This window comes from Limulus polyphemus, unplaced genomic scaffold (assembly GCF_000517525.1).
Source record: "Limulus polyphemus unplaced genomic scaffold, Limulus_polyphemus-2.1.2 Scaffold1036, whole genome shotgun sequence".
NCBI classification, from domain to species: domain Eukaryota; kingdom Metazoa; phylum Arthropoda; class Merostomata; order Xiphosura; family Limulidae; genus Limulus; species Limulus polyphemus.
Genome location: NW_013666646.1, coordinates 77072 through 96067, shown reverse-complemented (window position 1 = coordinate 96067; position 18996 = coordinate 77072). Strand labels below are relative to the sequence as shown.

The window sequence follows — 18996 nt, the reverse complement described above, 5'->3', positions numbered from 1 at the left end:
AACTTCATCCCCACAGTTAATTCTGGGCAGTATCCCTGACAAAATTAAGTTATGCCCTCTTTCTTTAAATGCCTTTATCAATCCCTTGTGCTTACTAATTAGCCCCTCTGACCTACCTTTTCCTACATCATTAACCCCTACATGCACCACAAAAATTGCATCTCTGCTAGCCTCCTTTATTACATCTCCTTCTGTCAGTTATATCCTCCACCTGTGCCCCTGGGTAGCATAATCTGATTCTTTTCTCCTTATTTACCCGAAAGACTATTCGATCCACATACCTTGTCAAGGAATCACCTACAACTATAACCTCCTTATCATTCACATCCTTCTCTGACCTTTTTGGTTATCTTCCCTCCAAGGGCAGAAATTTGTTGCTCAACAAAATAAGCTCATTATAACTAAATTCACTACTTTTTTACTCTAATAGTACTGTTACCAACTTCCTGAAAGCCATTGTTATCTGATGTATCCCTTGCATATAAAAGCCTAAACTCCTCCTGAAATCCTGCTACCATTTCCCACAATTACACTTCTCTTTATCTATTACATCTACTTTGATTATGATAGCCTCCAACCTACAAACTCTACATAAAAATTGCACATCTTTATTACTAGCTTCTTTAAAATTACATGCCAGTCCCAAGTTCCAAAATAAAACACACCCATTGGACGTAACAAACTGTGAACACTTAACTCCTATACTAGTCTTAACAATTGTATTTATACTTAATAGCCTGAATATAAATAATACCAAATACCAGTAGCCTATTGTTAACACTGTTACTGTTAAGCGAAACGTTTAATAAAGTTATTTTTTATCACTACTTTGTCTTTACACTAATGCAATAAAATTTATCTTTAATTATATAGAACTTAGAAATAGAGCTTAATACTTTATTATAACAATATATGTAATGTTAATAATAAAATGTATTTCGCCTGATTTATATTATAACCTACCTATATCTATAAGCTGAATTTTATCTAATGGATCTAACTTCAAGTAAACAAGTTAATTTTTAAAACAACAAGAGACACTAAACTAGTTTCAAATTGTATTTATTTAATAAAACATTGTATTTATCATGTTTTACGATTTACCAGTAAGTTGAAATATACCTAAGCCTAAAGTAGCATTATACATACTAAGCCACTTTTAATGTTGTTAAATTTACAACACTTAAGTTAAAACATTGACCATCTTACTTTTATTTAGCAATCTTACTATATCTAGTTATTATTGTGTTATTTAACCCAAATTACTACAAATTATAATGATAATATTAAATTACTTTCAGAAATCTATAAGAGCTTAACTTCTCAATGTTCTCCCTTTTCAGTCACACCCTCAACAGAAAATAACAATTTATTAAACTGTAACATCTTTCTATATTAATAACTATATCAAGTGACAAACAGCTATAAAAAATTGCTAACTATGTCATTCACTATATGTCATTTGATTCAGTTTATGAAGCTTATGGTAGGGTATTTATTCACTGCATTAGGTCACGAGGGTACATCTAGTGTGATCATAGAATTATGTAATCGTTTGCTACATAAATTATATCTGTACATCACCACTAGGGAAACTGGTGTCATTTTTATAATACATAGATATTTACTAAAAATATACATGATCAGCTATAAGGTGAGTTAGTGTTTTAATTTAAATAAAATTCATAGATAAACTAAACTATAAAAGGAATGATAAATGAACAGTAAATAAAACCAAAACAAATAGAATTTGCTGTCTCACAACTTGTGACTGAATGTAGCCTTTCATGTATACAGCAGATAGTAAATGTAATTAGGTTTGCATATGTACATATGAGTGTGATCATATCTTCAAACAAAAAGGACTGAGCATGCATAGCCTGAAAACCAGTAAATTTTTCATAACAGTTACATTTTTCAGTACTGGAAACCTGTAAAATACTGAGTTTAGATATCCAACAATTTACTTTCTTATAGCACATGTAAAAGGAAGAGATTTTATGATACATATTATTAATAAAATATATTTTTCATGTAGATTCTAAGCTACAAACAATCGCACAAGATGATATTCAACTTTCGGATTATAATCCTGAGATTTGAATAACTTACATTTTGGAGTGATTGATAAACTTTTTTTTTCTTTCATTTTAGCGTGATGCTTCCATAACAAACATTTCTTAAAGTTTTTCTAAATTTGACATTAAGCTCTATGAAAGTGCTATACAATTGACTAAAATGGTAAGTAAAAGATAAGGAGCATCTTATAAACATAAACCAAAAACATTTTGGAATCAGAAGATATAGAAACTTAAAGGTAAACTAGATTGATGATTAAGATGAGTTTAGCTAAAGTGAGAAGACATTTTTCTTTCTTTTTTTAACTAATGATTTTTTTTTTCATATAGTTGCCCTTATCTGACAGAAGAAATTAGCCCTGCAATTCCAGCTATAGCTGTGGTACTTTTTTTGTTTGTTATGACTTCACTACTAAGAACAAGCTTCAGTGACCCTGGTGTTATCCCTCGTGCTACTCCAGAAGAGGCGGCTGATATAGAAAAACAAATCGGTAAGAATATGTTCGTTTTACATTACCTATAACGTTAATATTAGGTTTGAGTGAAATTGTGTAGGTTTGTATTGGCAACTTAACAATATTTGTAGATTCAATTGCTTCAAGAATTATACCAATTAAGTTAAAGAGTTATGACTGCTGCACACATATGCTCTTTATTTTCACCATGGTTTTTTCGTATTACATTTCTTTTGTACTTCTTCCCCTTTTGAACCTTTGGTGACTTGTTCATTGTATCATCTGTCATATAAAAGATGTTTATATTGCTTGCATCAAACTAAATACATTCTAATATCTATGACCTTGATACTTCATGTGCCTTATTTTATCATAATGATAAAATGAATTTAGGGTTACATTTCATCAAGTTTACCATTTGGCTATGTCTTTGGTATCCTGGCCACATCCATAGTACTCTGTTGAGGATATCTTGCCCGCTGGCATATGGACAAATACAAAGATTTTATTAATGTCATATTGCTTTATTTTCTAATTTTGAATTCAGTTTGCCTCTGGTTGTGATTCTTCAAACAAGATGTAATTTCTATCAGATGAATTATTCTCTATGACCTTATTATTTAAAATTTGGATCCACATCTGTGTTGTGTTTACAATCCAGATATTTCCATACAGCCCAACATCTTTGTTTATGATTCTACTGGTGTATGAGGTTAAGAAATTATTTGATTGTTAAAAAAAAAATCATACCTCTAAAACGAATACTCACCTCCACACATAGAATAGCTTATTCTTCTCTTGAGTTTGTGCAATTTGCAAAAGAGGTTTGCAAGCCACCAGCCTTGTGAAAACTCCCACCTAATATCATGTGAAAACACATGTGCCACTGCATGATAATGTAATCATGCAGCAGAACCCTCCATGAATAGGAGTGTGACACACATCCATGCACAGTGATGCCCTCTACATTCATGCTTGTGAATCCACATTATTTTTCTCACCACTGTTATGTACACATGTGTTTGAGATTGAAGAGATTTGCCACTTCTTCAATTTTCAGCTTTCACACGTTTGAGTTTAGACATACTCAATGTGAAATCAAAGTTTCATGTGAACTCTTCTGCTGATGTGAGTGACGATATTATTCATACTGAAGAAATTACCAATAATTTGGTGGGAAGTTATTTTTCTGTGGGAGACCTGGCAGCCATTGTCCAATGTGCGGTGGGGTCCATAATGCAGCCAGGAACTTCTGCTTCAGTCCTTTCCACTCACTTCCCTTACCCTTCCATTGAGCCTTAAGGTGAAGAAGATGGATTTGAGCAAATTTTTCCACCTCCAGCTTTTGCTTTGGAAATATCCTTTATACTGAAAAACAGCCTCAGTCTTCCTTAGATTGTCAAAACCTTATTTCTCAGTATAGTTCTTTCTCTTTCATATCGTTTGACTTTTCTCGTTCTTTTTTTTAAACAACCCTTCCTATTGCACTTTCCTTCCTCCCAGACATTGCTGTACATGCTATTTCCTTTCTAAATCAACTTCATTCCCACAACCTTATTACCAGTCAATGTCTGTCTCAGAATGCCATCGAATCTATCACTCATCCTTCTCGAAATTTTTATTCCAGGCTGTTCAACCGATTTTGTTCCCCTTTAGTGACTTTTTGCCACAGATCTTTGGGATATTCAGGTATTATCTCAGGGACATGTCATCCACTTCCTTTCCCCTCCTTTGCTGTCTCAGGTACCAATATCCTTTCCATTGCCTCAGAATCTTACCACCAGTCAATGTCTGTCTCAGAATGCCATCAAATCTGTTATTCGAGGCTGTTTGTGGTACTGGGGGCTGGTGGCATGTGATCAATTTGTGGTTCTATTCTGATTTACCATGGAGCCTTTTCTCATCATCATGTGGAATTTTTCTCTGGGTTTGTGGATGACCAAGGTAGACATTGCGAATGCTTACCTGCATGTTCTAATATCTCATCTGTCAAGGTGCTATCAATTTCGTGCCCTGCCCTTCGGGATTGCTTCAGCCCCATGTATCTTTTGTCAGGTGGTCAAGGCTTTTGCCCAACATTTAGATGCTTGGACGTTGCACTTATATCATTACATGGAAGCCTGGCTTCTGTTAGCTTGTTCTAGATGGGAGTACTGCCCATCACACTCATCTACTGCTCCTGCAAGTCATTCCATATACCTACACAATATCTTGTCCACTGGTGTGTCTTTTTCAACCCTCATCTCAGTAGGACCCAACCTTCTTCTCTTTGACTTCATCCGATGGAGCTTTCAGTTCTCCATGCCCTTATTGTTCCCTCTATTACAGCTCATGAGGTTCTATCGCATTTGGGGATGTAGTCTGCTAAGGAAGCTCTTATCTCCTTGGGTCGAGCACATATGAGGTCTCTTCAGTAGGGTCTGCATGACCAGTGGAATCTTGTGTGGGATCCATTAGAGGCTCCTTCTTCCCTTGTCAGTGATCTGCATTTATGTTTGGACAGGGCTCACACATCAGCAGGTATTCTGCTTCCTCCCCCTCATCCGGATTTGCAGGTCTTCACAGATGCTTTCCTTTAGGGCTGGGGGACATGGGTCAATCAGCAGGAAGCTTCAGGTCAGTGGTCTCCAACCAAAAGATCTTACCATATTAACATCCTGGAACTTCTGGCTGTATGTTGTGCTTTGGATCATTTACTTCAACTTGCCAGGAATCGTCTGGTCATGATCTATTCTGACACTTCTATGGTGGTTCCTTATATCAATCACCAGTGTGGCACCCATTGTCATTCCCTTTGTGGTCAAACATTGGATCTCCTTTTTTGGGCTCACACGCTTGTTATTCCTCTCCTGTGCATGCAATGGTCTGGGTACATTCAATCTTGTGGTGGATCATCTTTCCCACCCTGACAAAGTTTATCCAATGGAGTGGTCTTTCAATCTTCATGTTTTCTAGTGGCTATGCCTTCAGTGAGGTACTCCTCACCTGGATGCATTTGCCACATCCCTCAATACCATGTTCTGTGTGTTTTGGTCTCCCATGCCTTATCCGCTTGCACTGCTTTTATTCAGGATTGGAGCAACAAATATCTGTATGTTTATCCTCCCATCCATATTCCTCTCAATGTGATTTTGATCATCCATACCACTCTGTATCAAGTCCTTCTCATTGCTCCTTACTGGCCATCATAACTGTGGGTTTCAAGGCAGATTCAGCTACAATCTGTCCCTCCATTACCTTTTCCTCTCTCTCTCCATCCCTTTTACATCACCCTTGGTCACCAGCATTCCATCTGGCTCATCATATCCTCTGTCTTCATGTCTGGTTTTTATCTGATCCCTGGCCAGAAGATTCTGTTTGTCCCTGTGAGTTGCTTCTTTTTTAGCTTATTCTATTTGCCCTTCCTCTAGGGATATTTTGGATTGTAGTTGATTTACCAATGCTTTGATCCCCATCCCTCCCCTGAGTGGATGCTGTTTCTTGGTGGCTGGTTTTTTGGATGCAGTTGACTTGCTGTGTATCGTCCACCATGCCCTAGTCACTCTACACCTAAGGGCACATCCTTTTACTCTCACCCACATTAATGTACTCTATGGGATTGAGATTCCGATATATTATGGTTTGGATCCCTGTCCAACCATTGTTCTCTCCCATTTGGATGTGCTTCTCCTATTTTTTGCTCAAGTCTGTTGTACCTCCATCCACACTGGGTGAAGAGTATACCTGATACCGAAGTGGTGTGGTCTCCCAAGTATGATCCTCTAATGGGAGGATCTACTCTTTCTAGGGAGTTCTTCATGTGCTTTTGAGGAATGCTTCTTTGTTTTCCCTCGCACCAGTCCCTCCACCTATTCAATGTGGTATTCTAGCTATTTATAGTAAGTTGTAATTTTCTTATACTGAAAATATATATCCACTTGGTACTTACCTCATCTCACACTTCCCATCCTTCCTCTCCACTGAAAACTGGTGCTTCAATTTTCTGCCAAAACTTGATGGGATTGTTCCGTAGAATTGAATAGAGGGAGAAAAGTGTCAGGAGAGTGTGTCACGCTCCTATTGGTGGAAGGCTGTTGTATGATGTTTTACATGTGAGACACAGTTGAACCATTTGATTGGAAGGTACATGAGAGCTCAAGGCTTGTGGCATGCAAAAATAGTTTTGTATATAGAGGGCAGCACTGAAGGAGAATAGCTGTTTATGGGAGAGGAGGTAAGTATCTATCGGAAATATATTTTCAGTATTGGAAAATTATAATTTCCCATTCCTCAACACCCAGTCTTTGAAGTCCTTGCCAATTTGGGGGACAGATTCATTATCATCTGTTTTCCAATCTAATGCTCAATTTTCCTGACTTCACTACCCAACTTAGATACTCATCCTCCATTCACCTTATGATGAAAGTACTTCACTGTTTCCCCGATGACTTTTATGGGGACTCTTAGAGTGCTCCTCTTTCTCTTCTCACTTGGTTTCTTTGTTGTTGGGACCTTTTGGGAAGAGATACCCCACTTTCTGAAGTCTGTCTCTCTTCCTCTGGACGTTTCTTTTGCCACTTTTCTTTGTCCAGAGGTTTTTGGTAGTGTCCCTGATTCCATGGAATCATGGTCTGAAGCTGTCCACCATCATCTTACTTCCCTAGTTTCCTATTTGTCCCAACTTTGTCATTCAATTTCTGTCCATCATTGTTCCCTTCTTCTGCTCCCCATTCTGTTCCTGTATCACAACCTTTCACCTTACTTCATCTAATGTCTCACTTGCCAGACTAATTGCTGATGGCCATCCAGTCAGTTTGAGATCTGTGGGAGCCTGTCTGCCTTTGTTTCTAAACCTGTGGACACAATTTTCTACTGATAGATGGGTTACTCAAGCTCTTTCCCATGGTCACACAGTTTTGGATGGAGAATTTTTTCACTCTCCATTGGTCTTTCCAACTTGGCCTGACCAAGTTGATATATCAGATGCCTTTCCCCACATCCCAATCACTCTGTCCTCATGATGTTATGTCCAATTTGACCAATGAATTGCATTATCCAGTTTTGTACCCTTTCATTTAGAATAATGCTACCCCCTCATGTTTTCAATCATATTATGTAGGCCATTACTTGACATCTTCATAGTCTGTGTTTACAATTCTATTTATACATAGCTTCTTATCCATTCCCATGTAACATCCTCTGAACACATTTCACTTCATCTTCACAAAACTGCTTGTTTATGATGGCTTGTCAAGATTTCCAAATCCTGACCCAATCTCTCATCCATCTCAGGAATCTCTTCAACTCTTTTCTCAACCATGCTCAACCTTCTTCAGTTTGTTTATGGAACCTTGGGCATCTGATCACCAAAGTTTGTGCCTCAACTTCACATTTAGTGCTAGAGGTTTTCTCTCTTTTTGTGGACCATGGCTTCTCTAGAACCCCCAATTCCACTTGGCCACACATATATGCATTCCCTACAGTGGGCCTTGCATAACTAATGGAACCTATACAGAGATTCACTGTCCTTACAAATCCTTTTTCATCCTTCTCCACTAGAAGATCTTGCTTTATGACTAGACCACTACTCCATCTTCTCTCAACAAAGCCTCCTAACACTTCCTAATGTTCCATCCCTTGTGGTCCAGTGCAAACATCACTCTTTCATGAAGGAGTGGCATCCCTATATTTTCAATTGGGATTAGTCTGGTCCATTGCTCTTTGAGCCAAACTATTTGGTCATGTAGCTTTCTTTCTGTAATACTCATCTTCCTTCCACCTTTTATGTGTACCAACATAAATGGTACATTTGATGCTGCTGGTCTATCCTTCACTATTTCACCCCTGGTTGACTTTACAACACCTCACCTCCTTCTTCACATGGCTCTTTGACAGTGGCTTGCCTATCTATACCATTGTGAGCTATTGGATGGTGCTATTTATCAAGTTCCACCTTTCCTGATACCAAATATTTTTTTCTTAACCTGTCCTTACCACCATCTTGTGTTCCTTCCTAATCCACAGACCCTCTTATCCTACTCCTTTGCCTAACTGGGACCTGAAAGTTGTCCTTCATGCCCTCACCTGGGATCCTTTCAAACCTTTTGCCACTTAGTCCCTATATTCTCTCTCTCTCTTAAACCCATTTTTTCTCACCTTCTTGCCTATGGTCACCATTATTATGATTTCTATGACATAGATTCCTCCTAAATTTTCTACCACTGCACTTACCTTCTTCTTTACCCCAACTGGTCCTTCCTTCCCAAGACTTCTACTGCCAGGAAAGGTGGACACATCTTTCTCCCATATTTATTATTTCTATATCTCATATCTATGATCATTCTGACCCAGACAAACTCCTATGTCCTATATGAGTCATTTATTGTTATCTGTCTTCCTCCTTTCAAGGTTATTGTTACTGTCTTTTCATTCCATGTGTCCCCCTCCTCTACTAGAGCCCTCTCTCTCTCCACCCTTATTGGATGAATCTTCTAGATCTTCTACTTGGTTTATTCCTCTTTGGGATGGATGATCATCTGTTCTTTCATCTCATCTCACTCCAGATTCAACACCTTACACATTCCCTTGTAGCCCATTTTTACCATCCCCTAGAGGAAATTTTATTTCTAGTCCATTCTACGTCGTACTGCCAAAAAAAAAATGCTTTACAGCTAGCATGTGGCCCATATTGACTGATGTTCAATTAGAGGTATATTTAATACAGTGCCCTCTTCCCTTAGCTGACATTGGGCCCATAGAGATTGATGGTAGAGCTCAAGTGGTCACACCATAAACACTCATGAGTTATCACTCGTACAGCCTACTCCCTCAGCAAGCAAGGGACCTGTAGTAATTGGTGGTTAAGTAGAGATTATATAAGTATCCATACTTACATGATTCCATACAGTGCCCTTCTCCTGCAGGTGGCATGAGGCCTGTAGTGACTGATGGTAGAGGAGGTGAGCACAGATACTTATCACAAGTGCCCTTCTTTCACAGCTGTTTTTGACCCTTCGAGTCTGATGGTATAAGAGAGGAGCATACAAGGTATGGTCTGAACGATCCCCAACCTCATTACAAATAATGGCTGTCTGACAGCTTGTGTGCAAGTATTTAGATGGTCATATACTTATTCCGCCTATCCTTGCAACACATTTAGGGATTCTCTGCCTCTTATCTATTTCTACACGGGCAAAGAGTGTACCCATGAGTGTGCCTCTATGGATCCCCTGTCAATTGATGGGTGTTACACCCCATGGGCTTCCTTTGGACACCTTCTGATGGGAGTTCATCTAAGTAACAATTGCACCAGTCCCTCTACCACCTCAGCATGGGATTTAGCTATTCTGTCCGTGGAGGTGAGTATTTCTTTAGGAGTTCACATTTTTCTTACCTAAAAAATGTATTTTCAATAGATATTCATCTCTTCACACATTCCCACTTTCCTGGTACATTGCCTAGTCAAAGATTGAGAATTCACAAGCATAAATGTGGGAGTCATTGCGTATGGAGGTGTGTCACACTTCTATTGGTGGAGGGTTCTGCTGCAGAATTATGTCATCATGCATTGATGTAAGTTCATGTGAGATTAGGTGGAAGTTTTCACAGTGCTGATAGCTTGTAAGTCTCTGGCAGATCATGTGAACTCAAGGAAAATATGTTATTTTGTGTGTGGAAGTGAGTATCTATCAGAAATACATTTTCAGGTAAGGAAAATTTTGACTTTATTGTTATGATGTGAGGCTGTGTGTATGTATTTGTCCAGTTAGCACTCTCTCTTATTACATATATCTCTATATTGCCTTAGACAAAATTCAACATTATGATGGAGCTCCATGGAGTTCCGTTCTCTCTTTCTATGTGAGTATTCTGACTCTTAGTATTTCAAAGGTAAGTTTACTTGACTTAAATTTTACATTTTTAGAATTAAAGTGAATTTCAAACAGGTATCTATGTTTGAAATACATTTCCACCCAACTCTCCAAAATCATGAAGAAAATATTTTATCACAACTGCAAACAAATAAATCTGGCTTGTGGTGTAAAAGTCACATGGAAACTAAAAGAGTGGAGAATTCTGGCTAACTCTTTTGCTACAGGCTTGGTTGATTTGCCCAAGTTTGTGACCCCAAGTTGACCTATAGAGTTTCCATACTATGATTTCTAATGTTTTGTATATTTTCATGAAATCTCACAAGTTTTGACTAAACATCATAAGTCTTTAGTAGACAAAAAGTTAGAATTTCTATTGAAGTACTTTTACAAAACATTTCTCAGTGAATATATGGAGTCAAAGTGCTCTGAGTGCAAAGTGATTTCATGTTAACATTAAAATATTTTTCTTCATCTGAAAATTGTCAAAATTTCATTTGCATAATCTCTAAAAACCTCCTAAATAAAATTCATGTTTTTTCAGTAAAACTTTCTTTTTTCTTTTCTTTCTTTACCTTAATTCTCTACAAAGTCAAATTGACTGACCTCATAACCACCATAAAAAATATGAAATGAATCTAAATTACACCTTTTTTCTTTGTAGAATTACTTCACATTGTAACAGAAAATTACATTTGTTTATCCTAAATAGCTTAACTCTCTCAACATGGGCTCGGTCAATTTGACTGATCACGTGACCTCTTTGTACTCAGTTAAAGTCTAACTTTCAATATAGTATGTATATATTCACAATATTTGTCAGTCTTTCACATACAAAAAATAATATTTTTAGGCAAAGTATTTTTAATAAGATAAAATAAACATTTGTCCATTAATATATTGAGTATTTGTTTTGAATAGTCCGTGTGCAAAGTAATTTTCATGTTAGAATTAAAAATTCTTTTCCTCATCTCAAAAATCTCAACTTTTCTTTGTGTAATCCCTTAAACCTCCTAAATGCATTTCAGACTTTTGTTCAGGAAAACTTTATAGTTTATCTGTTATTTCCTTTACCCTAATTCAAAATGGGATCAGTCAATTCGACCAACCTCGTAACCACCAAAAAAAAAGAAGCAAAATAAACCTAAATTACCTTTTTTTTTCTTTCTAGAATGACTTCAAATTGTAACATAAAACTACAGAGACATCTCAAAAATAAATAGACACCATTATGTTTATTCAATAGTCATTTAATTAAAAAAGGCATCCAACGGCTCCCATGGCCAAGTCAGTCACCTGATATGAACCCCACTGAGCATGTCTGGGCCATATTTGCTCGAGCAGTGAGAAGAAGTTCCAGAAAATCAGCATCCTGTGGAGAGCTAATTGATGTTTTGCATGCAGCCTGGGTCAAGATCCTACAGGAGAAAATTGTAGAATTCATCTATTCAATGCCAGAACATGTCAAAACACTGAAAAGTGCTAGTGGCAAATCGACTAAGTACTGATGCACATTTGTAAACATTTTTGTCAAGTTGATAATGTGAGATAAATGACTATTGAAGAACATCATGGTGTCTATTTACTTTTGAGATGTCTCTGTACATTCGTTTATCCTAAGTAGCTCTAAGTTCTTAGCAGTATACATCTATTTATAATTAAATTTTATTGTTTTATTGCCCTTTGAACCATGTCTAACTACTATCCATCACTTGGAGAACAGGTCACATTACGCTATCGAATTACATTACTCACGAGCTATTCACATGTGTGCCTCTGAACCATTTTAATTATATTATTATTATTTATTTTACCTAATCTAGTCTTAAATAACTTTGAAAGATCCATATTTTTAGATTTTAGTTACTTTTGTAATAAGAAATAACGAATAAATATGAAAAACAAGAAATAAAGTACTCATCCAATCCGTTATAAATTCATCCAAGCTAGTCATTAACTTTCCCATGGGAACAAATCTTGTACTATTAGTGAAATTGACAATTTTCTGTTCAGAACACAATGTAATATAATATGTTGTTTAATAGATGAAAACCTTGACTTTCTATTGGTTATAGGTAATATATAATGAAACGTAAGAGAGAATCATCAACGAATTGTGAAGGAGGGGATGTGACAGTTGGGTGTGGCAGGAGGAGTCTGATTTTCTATGTGATAGCTCTGTAACCAAACAAAATTTAAGACCATAAAAATTATGGTTTGTCTGAGCAATAATGATTTTACAGAGTAACTTGCATTTAATTTCATACATTTTTGAGGGGTGGTGGATAAAATAGGGATGATGACATGCTAAGAGAAAATGTGTCATGTGGGTCACACTAATGGAAATTCAGGATTTTTTTAAATATTGCCTTGTAGAATTAAGATCTTAAAACTTGTATAATATTAAAATATGAATTATTAACTAAGATTTTATGCTATTCTAATTGGTATAATGTAAACAAGAAGTAGTTTAATAAAATTTTGAATGTAAGACACTAAAACCTTGTGTCATGTGCAGTAAAGAATACCTGGGGTGATAGGGTTAATGTTATGTATCACTAGTTAGTGACTGTCTTGGGTGTGATGATTTTTAGGCTTTGAAGGTCCATGTAGATCTTATGAATTTGTTGTGAGCATTTGTTAAATTTTTACACACCTTATTCATTCAAGTGATATTGTTAGCATATGTTTAGTTTACAAAATATGCATTTACTGATAAGTTTTTAAATCACATTTTTTGAAATAACACCATGTCTCACCTGATTTCTTGAACATTATTGCAGCATTTCAGACTCTTCAGCAAAGCACGATGCTAAGAAAACAGCTTCACTTTAGATACATAATTGATAAATGGATAGATTCACACACACAAACAAAAAAATACATATTTGGAAAGAAGTGTCCATAATTTTCTTGGTAATTCTCAACCAATAATTTTTCTTTTTGGATTATTTTAACCAATCTTTAAAGGGGGGGGGGGGGTTCACATTTTTTAGGACTGCATGTAACCAATCACAACTATCAATAATATAATCCTCTCTTTATGTTCAAAGCTTCTAAAATATGAGGAGCATAAGGAATGATCTACACTTTTCTCATATACAAATAGCCACAGATTGCTACAACTTCAGTGATTTCAAAGATATTTTGTTGCCCTATGTGATTATAGCATATTCTAGAAATCCTAATCAAGAACAAAAGATTAGACCTAAATGAAAGCATGAAAAATAAAGTACTGTATTAAGAGTTTTTTGAAAGTATGGCATATGTTGAAAAATTACTGCCAAGTATCCCATTGCCTTAGAAGGATAATCCCAAATATTTCACACTTTCCATTCTGTTTGCTGATGACAAAGCAATAAAAATAAATTGATGACAAACCACAGGAAATCACATGCATAGAAACTTACATTGCATAATAAAGTATTTCAAACTGAAGATTCTTGAGGAACTTGTTTTCTTTAGCTGTAGGTTAACATCTATAAAATGGTCACTTAATTAAAACACTATGGGGGAAATTGAAAATACTTAAGAAAAAATATCTTCTGGTAATTGAGAACTAAGTTTTCTGAATTGAATTTTAAAAGACTGTAAATTTGTAAAAAACTATTTTTGGTTATGTTTTTGGGCCTATTATTTTTTTCATGTTTTATTAGTTATTATCACATGGTAATCTGTTATTGTGTTTTTTGTCTGTGATTTCTTTAATATATACCCTTGTTATTGTATTAATATCATAAAGTTAATAATGTTGTTTAAGAATCCTGCCAAAAGAAACAAGAAACAAACAACATTCTTTGTGTTATTCAGGAGGATCAGTTTCTGAAGAAGCTTGTGGAAATCTAACCAATGGAAACATGGAAGCTTCAGCAGAACCTCTGACAAACCTTAGTGGCCCAAACCTCACAACTGGTTCTGGTGATGAAGTTCTGAAGGCATTATTTAGGTCATCATGGCAAAAACAAGAGATGTTAGTATTTACAGTGTTATTGTAGTGCACATGGTGGAATCGTGCATAAAGATAAATACTTATTAACCCCTTTCACATAAAGCTCAGTATAAAATACACAAGTTCATGTACACATTTGAACATATTAATTATTTATACTATAATTTTTAATGCAGTATGTGTATCTTCACAAAATTTTGATAGACTTTTAGTAAAGAAGTCTTTTGTACACAAAAAATCAGATTTTTTGATGAAGTATTTTTACTAAAGATTTCTTTGTGAATATATCGAGTCTGTTTTGTTATTAGTGCGAAGTGATTATCATGTTATGATTAAAAAACTATTCTTCATCCCCAAAGTATCATTTGTGTAATCTCTAAAACCTCCTAAATACATTTCAAACATTTGTTTTCAGTAAAACCTTATATTTTATGTTATTTTCTTTACCCTAACTCTATACGGGGGTCAGTCAATTTAACTGACCTCGTAACCACCACCAAAAAGTCAGAGTTAATCTAAATTACTCTTTTTTTTTTCTTTCTAGAATGACTAAGTTGTAACATGAAACTACATTCATTTATCCTAAGTAGCTTTAAACTTGTACCAGTATACATCTATTTATACTTAAATTTTATTGTTTTACTGCTCTGTGATTGCCCTTTGAACAACTAACTACTATTATTCATGGCATTATAAGTTGTAATTCACTTGGAGAATGTGGAGCTCATGTTATGCTATCTATTATATTACCCACGAACTACTTCGAGTCCGAGCTGTTCACGTGCATGCCTAATGAAAGATTTTCATTATATTAATTTTATTACTTATTTTACCTAATCTAACCTTAACTAACCTAAAGAAATATCTATTTTTACATTTTAGTTACTTTTATAATAATAAAACATGAAAAGCAAGAAATGAAGTACATAAATGGGTCTTTTTTTTTTTTGTCTGTCGATGGAACTTAAACCTTCTGTTTTTATACTACTTGTAGTTATGCATTAAATTATTTTTATTTAATTACATAATTCACTAAAGAACATAGAATAATAACATGTAAAAAAGTAGACCATTCCCTCTAACTATCACAATTTTTGTGGCTTTCTAGCTATGCGACAAAAACCCTTATTAATTCATCCAAGCTAGTCGTTATATTTCCCATGGGAACAAAGTTTGTATTAATTGAGAAATTGACAATTCTCTCAAAAAACAATATAATATGATACGTCAGTTATTAGATGAAAATCTTGGCTTTCTATTGGTTATATATAATATAGAATTAAACAAATCGACAAATCCTGAAAGAGAGAATGTGACAGATGGGTGTTGCAAAAGAGGTCTGATTTTCTATTTGATGGCTCTATAACTAAACAAAATTGAAGGCTATAAAAATTATGGTTTTTATAGTGAGTAATTTACGTTAAGTGTTGTACTTTTTGGAGGAGTAGTGAATAAAATAGAGAAGAGAGGATGCATAGAGAAGATATGTCATATTTCTCACACTAGGGGAATTCAGAATTTTTAAGATATTGCCTTATAAAATTTCACTTTTATAACATTATATAAAGGATATGCATGAAAATCAAGCAATTTAGTAATTAGGTTTGAGTTTTGTACTTATCTGCAGTCATAGACTTAAAATATTTGTGAAATTTAACCCTAATTTTTGTCCCCTCATGGGACAGTAGTAACTTTATAGACTTACAATGCTAAAATCCTGGGTTTGATTCTCCATGATGGACACAGCAGATAGCTCTATGTGGCTTTGCTCTGAAAGAAAGAAAGAAGCAAACCCAAAGTTTTGCTAGGGCTGTTTCTAGTACTGTATACTTAATTTTTACTTATTTCAAGTGTTCAGTTTAGGAAAAAATGATAATGTGCACAAAGCATACAGTGTACTATAATTATTATAATTTGACTGCCTTTCTAATGAAGCTATGAGTGTGTTCAAAATAATTCCTTTAGTTTGTTGAGCTGAACTCAGCCATAGAAAATTTGAATTTATACATCAAATAATTTAAAATCTGTCATGAGAATGATCTAACATTATAAACAGACCAGTGAATTAGGATCTTCTCTTTTTATTGGTTACAAATAATATTGTAGTAAATGCCAGAGAAAATTATTGTCATATTTTGCAAGACAGTATATGACACGAGGGCATGTTATGTGGATTTCACTTTCTGGATTATATTTCTGTAAATCAAGATGATTGGAAGCTGTGAAATTAGATTATGTCTGAACAATAGCTATACTTTTAATCTGTATTAAAACTCAGAAGATGAAATAGGGGTGGAGAGAATGTTAAAATGGGCTATTCAGAGTGAACAAGTGTCACATATACATAAAGTGAAGATTGAGAAGTTTTTTAAATATTTCTTTTTGAAACTAAGAAATTAAAACTTATGGTAAAATTTGGTTGGTTAATTACATTTTGATGCAAAATTTATTGATGTATATTGATAATAAAGTATTTTAATTTTGCATGTAACTGTATAATTAGGTCATGACATGCTCACTTTTACCTATCCGTATTGAGAAGGTATGAATGGCTTGTTCACTATTTTACCTGTTCTCTCCAAGAATGATTTCAAACTGATCTGGGCATGACTCCCTTGTTACTTTCCGATATAGTCTTTTGGTTTCAACAGCAGTGGGAATAGATCTAGACCAAATAGGTTCTTCTATTCCATATAATGTAGCTGATGGCATTCCAGTCTGGAAATCATGATCTGATGCAAAAAGAGGTATAGCTGGTTTTTATCTTTGCACTTAATAATTCATTTTCTAGGCATTTTTTCTGTCCTGATGTCTTTCTGTAATTCACTTTTGACCTCAATAATTTTGTCATTACAGCCTTACTATACTTCTACAATTTTGTTGTTACAGCCTTTCTGCACTTCTTTGATGTCCATCTGCATTTCTTTGAATTTGTTGTAATCATTCTGTATGTCTCTGATGCTTCTTCAGTCAGATTCATTTTGAATTCTAATTCTTGTTTAAATAGGTATGTCTCTTTCTTTTAGCTTCTGTCTTAATCTTATGAATACTGGCTTCTGACATTGTAGGTAGATAACATCACTCTTTTCATATTTTGTTCCAGAAATAAAACTAGTGGATGACATTGTTTGAAATATGACAAGAACTTTCTTAGAAGTATGTAGTTTCAAAAGTATAACATTTAATTTTGACTTTTTCTATTATTTCTTATAAAAATTCATTATATAATGTAGTTATTTGCACTAAGCCTCTGAATAATTCACCTGCAAGGGGATTTTTATCTTCAGTATAAAAATACTATGTATTACCTTATAGTTTTCACATTTCATGTTCATAATTTCTTGAACCTGCTAAATGAATATTAAACATTTTTTAAGGTAAATGTTTATATTTTATTTTCCATTTTCTCTATCATATCACTGACTCATTATTATCACTATGTACAGTGCAATGAAATGTTTAAAATTAAGAGATGGAAATATGTACTTGCCTTTTATCTCTTCATTGAATAATATTAAAATATCTTCTTTAGGTCATATGTGTAATTTCAAGTCTTTACCTTTTTATAAATTTTTTATTGTTAATGTTTTATTTGACTTTCCAATTTATGTCAACACACTTCAACAGGTCTCCATAGATGATATGATGTTATGATCGACAGAGAGTTTGCTTTAGCCTATGGCATTATGTTTGCCCTCCCCTCTTTGCATAACCCATGATCAGTGAAGCAACGAGTAGAAACACTTAAATAATCAATAAGCTTTCAAATATGGATTTTAAAATGCAAATAATACATAATTAACTAAAATGTAAAAATAAAACCTAAATGCAATTTCACTGTCTATCAAATTAATATGTATAAGATGAGAAAAAATATTCAAGTGCTAGGGACACTGCTCTCAACAATGGATAATTCTTTTTGACTTCCTATGTAAAACACAAACATCAATTAACTTTCCTAACCTCATTAGGAAATAGAGCATAAAATTGGCTCTTCAGGAATATGTCCTACAGTTTCAGTGGTGACTAGAGGCTCTGATAGTCAGTGATGTTATTGCTACTGTGCATCAGGTGGTTTGTTCTCTTCTGCCTTCTTCATCTCTGTCCCATGGTCCTTGTTTTTATGCTTTTTTGCTACAGCTGAGCCTACAATATCATTCAGTGACTCTGTCAGCTGTTCTCACCACATGACTTTGTTCTGGTTCTTTTCTTCCTGATGAGGAACAGCTAATCCCACCTTCATCCTTTGTGGCTTTGTTTATTCAGGTTGTGACATTCCTTCTCTTAATCTACTTGTTTTTAATGAGTTTTGAATTGCATTGCTTCATGACTCTCCACCTGATTATCTTTTTTTTTTTCCCCATCCCCTAACATTTGTGTTCTTGCTTATGCTCTTCTGTCTCAGCTTCAAAATTTGTCCTCCTGGTTTTTGTCACTTATTCTGTGACCTATAATCACAATCTGTCTACTTTTATTGATGCTCAATCTGTTGAATTTCTCCTTCCCGTTTGTAATTTTCCTCTTTCTCCTTCTTTGTTTCTTTCTCAGCTCCAATCTTCTTATCTTTGTCTTGCTCTTACTCTGTTCTTTTGCTGTGTATGTACATTTCATTTTTTCTCAGAGGCTATATTGCAACCTCAACAGCTTTGTCAAAGAAGTTTGTT

At 34.8% G+C, this 18996-nt stretch overlaps 1 protein-coding gene across 4 annotated transcripts in view; it reads left to right on the top strand.

The window, feature by feature from the left end:
• Positions 1 to 18996, top strand: part of LOC106461809 (probable palmitoyltransferase ZDHHC14) — a 91298-nt gene that overhangs the window by 12974 nt on the left and 59328 nt on the right. For all 4 annotated transcript variants that reach the window (XR_002611086.1, XM_022388889.1, XM_022388888.1 and 1 more), the window contains exon 2: positions 2409 to 2569. Coding sequence is in view for 3 of the 4 variants with exons in the window: in XM_022388889.1 (XP_022244597.1) it covers positions 2409 to 2569 (161 nt within the window). In the remaining variant the exon portion in view is untranslated. The remainder of the gene's footprint in view (positions 1 to 2408; positions 2570 to 18996) is intronic.